Genomic DNA, 8,680 nt, shown 5'->3' on the forward strand with positions numbered 1-8,680 from the left:
AGGGTGTAAACCAATATTCTTAAACAACAGATAAAATAAAAACGAAGACAGACACATATAACAAAGCAGCCCCGGGGAGAAAGGGGGGGTGAAAATGTCGGACGATACAAAAATAAAGGAGATATATATTAACCCTCAATACTGGGGTTGTGTTCCAGCCAATAACCCTAGAAACTAAATAAAATATGTATGGAATCGGGGAGAGTCTTTCAACCAGTCCCAAATGGACCAGGTAATTCTAAATTGTTCCAGTCGATCATCATCCTCCGCGACCCACATTTCCATATGGCGGATTTTTTCAAGTTTGAAAACCCAATTGGCTATAGAAGGAGCAGCAGATTGCTTCCACAATCTCGGAATAGTAGCCCTTGCTGCCGTAGGACCCCACCTTTGATGGTTTTGAGCGAACCCGGAACCATGGATAAAAGAGCTATATTGGGAGTGTTGGTTATGGTGGACCCAGTGCTGTCGTTATACACCTGAATAATCGTGTCCCAAAAATCGATATATAAGCGGACACTCCCACCATATATGAAGCATTGTCCCCTTTTGTAAGTGGCATCGCCAACAACAATCAGATTGTGTAGGGGAGATTCTATGGAGATCCACAGGGCAATAATACCACCTGGATAGAATTTTATAATTAACCTCTTGAGCTCTACAGGTTAAGGCCAACTTATGTGTTAGGGTAAATGATTTTTCCCAATCATCCGCAGTTATGAGTCCAGTCAATTTCCTCTCCCAATATCTAGTGTATATAGGTGCAGAGGGCTCAGAGTCCTGAGCAATTAGTTCGTACAACCTGGACACAACATGAGTGGGGCGGTCAGGCGAGCCAACCAACTGCTCGCAAGACGTTAAACTTCTATATAGGAATGATAAGTCAGTAAATGAAGCTACAAATGATGACAGTTGCCTGTATGAAATCCAAGAAAGCAACTTGCTTCTGTTTGGAATATCCAGGGAGGCTAGTGGGGGAACCCGACCATTATGTAATATACTCCGACGACTGTGACTGAAAATGACGACTGTCCGAGGCGGACCACGATAAAAATGAGGAGGTTCGCATTGCCAGAGGGAACGCTGGATTATCCAAAAGCGGTGTCATGGGTTCGTCGACAATTTGCCCGCTCTGAGGAGGATATCCCAATTATGTAATAAATCTAATGTCAGTGGGAGTAGAGGGTGGGCCAGTTGTAGCAACGACCGGTCCACCCATGGCAGGGACCGGAGGCTAACTGGAGATAGGCAATCTTCCAGCTGTACCCATTCCTTCATCTCCCTGTTGTGAAACCAGTCTATCAAACACACTAAAACCGATGCCCTGTAATAGGAAATAACATCCGGGGCCCCTGCACCTCCTCTACTTTTGGCCCTGGACAGGGTACTAAATGCCAGTCTAGGGCGTTTCTGTTGCCATATAAATTTTAAAAATAACCTATGAATTTTAAGAAGATATGTAGTTGGCAAGAATATGGGGATTGGCGATTGGGAGCATAAAAAAGAAGCCAATGTAAATTTCTTATCCCAGAGAGAAATTTTTAAAAACAAATACTTGCCCTGAGAATCAGAGCGAGAATCTAGTATCTGTACTTGTAACGATTTATGAAAAGCTATAGAAACTCCCTTAGTTCTAGATTCAGGATTGGAGCTATGGTACCACAGGGGATAGTAGCGATTGCGGAGAGAGGGAAATCTAGTGGAATGAAAGTGGGTCTCCTGAAGGAGTAAGATATTCACCCGTGCTTTGTGTTGAGCATATAACAACTGAGAACGCTTGTTCGGGCTATTTAAACCCTTCGCATTAAGGGTACGAATTTTCAAGGCATTTGCTGGGGTATGTACCGAGGACATTAAGGGGAAGGGGCACCAGACAGGCGAGGCGGGCTAAAACCTCAACCGTGGGGTAAAAAATCTAAAGCGGGACCCCAAAGGTCCCAAGTCACTGCCCAAGAGGGCAGCGGGCCTATGTGGGGGAAGTGTCTGCGAGCGGCGAGGGAAGGCAAACAAGCAATCAGAAACAAACATGTGGATCCCGCCTGGGGGAACCCGCAAAGCCATAAATGTATAAAGTAAGAACAAACTCTTAGCATTTGCCCAATATACTAAACAATTAGAGACAACATCCCAGGTCCCATAATAGAGCAAACTAGGGAGGCCAGAGCAGTATAGCTTGTGCGCCCCCCAGTGGGCCCCAAACAAACAACAATAGGATCTAGAGGGCATTCAAGAATAGCAATCTAACCAACAGCAGAATCTGCAAGAATAGACACTAGAGAAATAACGCTCAACATAACTACCAGTATGGAAGAGTCCCACAGTGGAGGAAAAACGTCTTGCACAGGATCGGGTGTAGTCTGATTATGCTTGGTAGCACAGGAATAGCAAGGCTCCATTCAAAACCGGATGGTTCTCTCGGTCAGGCACAGCAGGTGGCAAAACAAGTTGAGGTCAGAGGTATTCCAGTGGTGTCGAGGTAGCCCAAGAACACAGAAAAAATTAGGATGGCAGATAAAAAAATTCCAGGAACAATGTTGAAGGCAACCTGATAAAAAAAAAAAAAAAAAAAAAAACCCACCACAAAAAGAAAGATTTTGATGGCAGGTAGAAATTCCAAGGACAAGGGTAGAAATGTCGTGAAATCCAAGAAAAATCGTCGGCGAAGCTGGTGCAATGGGCTATGTTGTGGAAGGAGGTGGAGGCGATGGATGACCCGTGGAGGTGCTAGGGGAGCTGTCAGGTGGAAGAGCTTGTAATGGAGCTGGTTTGACAAGAAGTGAAGCCGCTGTAGGCCAGTCATCTGTATTTTTTAATTTGACCAAACTGTAGCATGTACATGTATGTAGGAAGAAATGTGGAATGTTTGGTTTATCATATTGGCAGGATAATGCAATAAGGGTACTGATACTCTCAACTATTATGCAAAACTGTGATATAAATGTTTTATATGTTTATTTGTTTACATGGTTGTATTTTTTATTATATGTACCTTGTATTTTGTTATAATAAAAAAAAAAAAATTATTGAAACCAAGATACTAAAATAATCGTTATTGCCCGTCACCCAATGTATTATCATGGGGTATGGATATCTCAACTATACACAGATCATTCTAATTTCATAATGACAAATTCATTAGACCAGCCTCAAACACAGCCACAATCTGCAAGAATAAACAATTGGGACCCAATATTGGAAATCACCCTGAAACACATTGAACATTCCTTTCTCTCATCTAAAAGTAAGTACTATAACTATATGATTTCCATAATACGGATACTTTTTTTAACTTAATTTTAATCTGGTTTGGTCTGGCTTTATCTTTATTGATATTAGCCTCTTGTTTTCTCATGTAGAAAAGCAGTCTGACTGAGAAAAGCAGCACTTGAGACCAATCAGTCTCTAATACATTGCATAACATTGTCACCTGTATGCATGCAGAAAAAAAATCCAGTGTGCATGAATATGAATAACAACCTTAACAGCAGACCAATGCTCGATCATGGTCCCTTTGGAGGACTGAATGGATCCTGGACCTTGTAAGTGAGATGTCTTACTAGCTACAATCTTTTTTTCCTTTTTGGCAATTTCAGCTATATATATTTTTGAATTATTTTTTATTAAACAATGTTTTAAACAAACAAATAGAAACAAAGACAAAAAAACAGTATTCAAGAAAAAAAAAAAAAAAAAAAGACAATATGTATACAATCAGGGTTGGGTATGGGTCCATAACAAAAGTAGTAACCATATATCAACAAAGTGCAAACTAGTGAGAAAGCCAGGGGCCTATAGATATTATATGGGTACAGGTTCCCCCTATATAGTAATAAGTATCAGAGTATGATAAATCTAGGAGACCATCATTCTAGGGAACTTAAATCAAGATACATTTGAGTCTATATTTTGTCTTAGTAAATGCTCTGGAGGCATGGCGATGCACAACATCACTACTAAAAAATATGGTGAGGTATTAGGTGAGAAAATAGAGGGACCACCGGAAGGGGTGGGAGTGAGGCAGTTGTTGGGTAAGCAGGAAGACCAAGTGGATTTTATAAATTCCTAAACCAGAGAATGCGAGTAGTAAGAATCAAATTCTCAATATTGTTCCTCAGTAGAGAAGTTAGGTACTCCATTAGGTGAACAACCTAGATTTGTTTATTATATAGGTCCTCCATTGAGGGAGGTGGGGTAGCTTTCCACTTTGTGGGAATCAATGTAAGAATCGTCACCAGGATATGGGATATGAGTTTACAAGTGAATTTAGGGAGGGCCGTGAAAGGTAGGCCTAAGAGGATCTAAGGTTAGCTGTTGTTAGGCTACATCTGAGATTATTTGGTTGACTCCTTTTTCACCATAATTTAAGGATCAAGGAAACCTAATACTAACATAGTGATCATTCCATGGTTTTAGTGATACAATGTAAGTTGTTTTGATCCATAAGACTGTAAAATGATGGCAATTACATTAAAATAGATTTGTAAAACTGAACATATCCAATTACCTATTAAACCACATGAAGAGTTCTGTAATATTTGGGGCTGGATTTATAAAATATGGAATCCGACATTCCCTCAAACATTCCCTCATAGGATTCTTTCAGGCCAACATATTTTAATAGAAGTAATTGATTCCCTGTTTTATAACTAGAGCCCTATGATCTAGATTGTAACTTTTATAATAAATGGCTCCCTCTGCTGTTGAAATAGAGCACTACAACAAATTTGCCCTTGACTAATAACTTGCATGCTAAATGCCTCATAATACATTTTAAATAATTGAAGTATTTTTTGACCACATCAGGTATCCAAAGTACCCTAATTTTATGGATGTACGGGCAAAAAATATTAAAATAAAACTTCCAACAAAAAATAACATTAAACAATAAATTCCACGTCAAACCAAAGTGACCTCAGTGACTGCCACCATTTTCCCACTTTCTCTGAGCCCAGGTCATCCCAGACCCATCTCAGGCAGGGGAATGGGGGCTTTTCTTCCTAGCAGCATAATTCTTATCAGCCCCTTGGCTCCATGTACTTTTTCCTCTTCTGCAGTTTGGGGACTGCAAATGGCTGATTCTAGATCACATACAGGTACTTACCCTGCTTGTATTTAAAACACATATTTAGTGATGTGTTAATAAATACAGGAGAGCATTCAATTGTGTCTTTTATATCTGCAGATATTTCAGCTTTAAACATATTGTGTTCTCATTTTGTTTTCTGCGTTGGGAAAGCTTACAGTAGACTTATAAAGACTGCCTTTTTTTAAACTGGCCAACATCAGTCTATGCATAAAAAAAAAGTAATATTTTACATTAGTGCACTGTGAATTATTTTATTACATCTCTTGCTGCAGCATGTAATTATAGAAAAAGACACATAGGCCAGGAGCATGAAAATTACAAAAACTAGGATTAGATGTACACATGTACCTGCAGGCGACAGCATTCAAAGGAAACCAGAATGGGTGAGCCATGCAACCTGCCATTGCTGGATTTCTGAAAATGCTGATATAGTCAGGCTTCATTTGCTAAATCGGTGAACCAAAGCAGTAAAAATAAAATAAAAAAAATAAAAAAAGACATAAACTGAATACTTTCTGTATGCAAATGACTCATTTGTAGTAATGAAATGAATGGAAAAATAGAACTGCATGTTTTTCAACACTGGTAAATAAGTAAGAAGCATGGGTTTATAAACGAGTCTATTGAGGGCTCAGAATGTTTAGAGCAGGTGAACCTCATGAAAACAGCTAAATACACAGATTGAACATATTTATTTCACCTGTGAACAGACATATCTTATCAACATGCTACATTGCAGCACAGCTACATTTTTGTATTTTTTCTCCTTACAATCTGAGCTCTGCTATTCATGGACTGCAAGATCTAAAAATCAAATTCTGCTTGCATAAAAAAAAAAAAAAAAAAAAAAAAAAAAAAAAAGGGGTTGCATTTATTTGTAATTCTCCTATATCTGGCTGGTGTTCGGAATCAAAAATCTGTTAAAAGCACTAAAAGTTAGATATGTAGTGCAAAAACAATTGATAAATCATATGTATAAAATGCACATTTAGGCAGTTTTGATGGGAAAATACAAAATGTCTATGATAATGTTATTACAAGTAGTCCACTTACCAACTTCTTTCATATAATCATCAAAGCCCTCCGATTCCACCAGCTTCCAGCCACCTATCAGTTCTGCCATGGCGTCAGTGCTTGTCTAAGTATATGGTATGTATGAACATCCAAGAACAGCAGACTGAGATGTTAACAGGATTTCCTATTTAAACAGGTGTGGTGGGGCTGGACTCCAGTGATGTCACCACAAGCAATTCAGTTTCAAGCAGAAAATGTATATTTTAGTTTTGCAGACTGCCCATTAAAAGACTTGTTCTCAGCATAGCTTTTCTTCCACACCCACACTCAGCCTGTTCCAACAGCACTTTTTTGTAATACTTACAAACCAGAAAATCTGAGTTGACAATGGATTATCCCCCAGTTGATTTTACTGGAAATCTTGCATTAAAGGAAATTTGCAATAAAACAATACAAAGTTGCTATTGTTGACCTCTCCTTTTGTAAGTACTTATCCCAAGGCTTTCATGCAAATGTATTGTCTTTAGTTGAGTCACTGACTGATGCAGATGAGAAATTTTGAACTTTTTAATGACTTGTAATTCTTCCAGGACAGCAACACTATATTACAACAAAAAAGCGTCAAGACATTAAAATGTTTAAGTAATAAAGATAAGATTATCTATCAGTAAGATTTAGCATTAACTGCTGACATTTTCTCAAAAAAAACGATGCTTGCATAAACCTTTTTTATTCTTACTATTCCTGGCAGAAAAATGATCCCTGTCTTTCTTTTACAAAAACAAGAGGGGACGTGATCAACTTCCAAAAACTTCTTGCACCAATCTCTTTTAATAGACTAATTTATTTTCTCTTGAGAAAGAAGTATGGGAAAATATAATCTCCCTATATAACATATAAATGTGGGGGATAAATGAAAATATACGGTAAATGAAAATTGAAGGCAGCAATTCTCCCTTGTCAGACTCATAATTCTCTTGAACTTTTCAAGTCAGTTTAGTTGAGCTCTATACCCGGGTTCATAGTTCAGTGTTTAATTCCTGATCTGGAATGCATTCTGATTCTTTAAGTGGGATGGCTTCTACAGAATGTGTGTCTTCCTGAGATTTTGTGATGGCAGTGAAAGACTTATTGGTAATGTTCTTGAGCAGCAGAGAAATGAATATGTCCTTTGCAGAGCCAGTGTTTACAAAGCAATGCACGCAGGATTCATTTGCCTTAATAGGATACTGTAGGGAAAAATCATTATGGCAATTAGTAATGCATCTATTTTCTACTATTTGCATGTGTTGCACAAACTGACTTATGTTATACAGTCCCATTAAATAGTCTCAGCAAAACTGGAATCTTGCAAGCAGATGTATGATAAAGCTGTGATTAACTTGCTGACCCACAGGTTTTTGTGACTATAGATATCGTGCTGTATTCCCAGTGTCCATGTATAACATCTCACACTGTGTTCCAAAGCTTTAGATCTTTTGCCTCCCCATACTAAGGATTGAAAGTGTGATCTCCAAAACTACCCAGTTCTCCAAGAATAACAATAACTTAAAATCTCAGAAGTGTTGGCAGAGAGTTGACTCGATCAGAAAGACACTTTGCAGATCATTGAAAAGTTTATTCCAAACTGTGAGGATACATAGATGAAAAGATCATGGCAATAAACACTCCAATACATATGGACAAAATGGAGACAACAGCATACAGACAGGCCCATAGCATGTGAGGCAATGGAATGTAGTGGAAGGCTGGAATGACTGGGCAGACAAAATAGGGTTAAAAAGTTTGTTTTAGGGTGATTGGGAGGTCAATTTGGGGATGGGTGAGGTGGGGTTAAGGTGATAAAAGGTTTGTAAGAAGAGGGGATGAGGTCATTAGATTATACAGGGTGCAGGTGAAAGCTTGTTAAGATAAAAATGACTGGTTTGGCGGACATGGAAGAGCTGCTGGCAAAGCTGAGGGAGGATGCGCAAGGTCCTGGATGGTTGCAAGAACAGGTGTCCACAGCCATGCGGGGATTGGCTTCAGTTCCCAATGCTGGGGGACCAGATGCCAGGCAGCCACAGAGGAGTCCTGAGCCCTCAAGCTTGATGCTGTGCCCAGGGTAGGGGTTGAGAGAAATCCTTGGCCACAGCAAAGCCTGAGATGGAAGGTGGGCAGGTCTAGGGATGCCTTCCTCCCTTCCACCAAGTATAGCAGTGCGGATAGTGATCTCAGAAGGAAGCAGCATGGCCAGAGAGCATGGCCCACAGATCCCGGCAGGCACAGCCTCTGGGGGTCCCACCAGGGAGCTCCAAGAAAATGGCTGTGGAGCTGCTGGTTTCCATCATTATGGCATTGGAATCAGCAAGCCTTCCATAGATGGCCCTGGGAAGGGCCATTGTGCTCTGCTAAGAAGGTGGCTGCCAGGGCCACAGGCTCCAGCAGGCTGCCGGCAAGGCCTCTGGGCTCCAAGAACATGGCAGCCAGGCATGCAGTCTTCAGAAACATGGCCGCAAGGCCTACAGTCTCTGGGAATGTTGAGACTGGGCCTGTGGGTGCCAAGATAGCTGAGGCCAGGCGGGCTCTGGGCTGCTGTAG

The 8,680-nt window shown here is 40.2% G+C and overlaps 1 protein-coding gene across 1 annotated transcript in view; it reads right to left on the bottom strand.

The window, feature by feature from the left end:
* LOC140331963 (myelin P2 protein-like) overlaps nucleotides 1-6,288 on the bottom strand; it is a 22,824-nt gene extending 16,536 nt beyond the window's left edge. Inside the window, exon 1 of the mRNA XM_072413289.1 lies at nucleotides 6,140-6,288. Coding sequence (XP_072269390.1) covers nucleotides 6,140-6,209 — 70 coding nt within the window. The 5' untranslated portion in view covers nucleotides 6,210-6,288. The remainder of the gene's footprint in view (nucleotides 1-6,139) is intronic.
* Between the last annotated feature and the right edge of the window lie 2,392 nt (nucleotides 6,289-8,680).

Source organism: Pyxicephalus adspersus, chromosome 5, assembly GCF_032062135.1.
Source record: "Pyxicephalus adspersus chromosome 5, UCB_Pads_2.0, whole genome shotgun sequence".
Taxonomy (NCBI): Eukaryota; Metazoa; Chordata; class Amphibia; order Anura; family Pyxicephalidae; genus Pyxicephalus; species Pyxicephalus adspersus.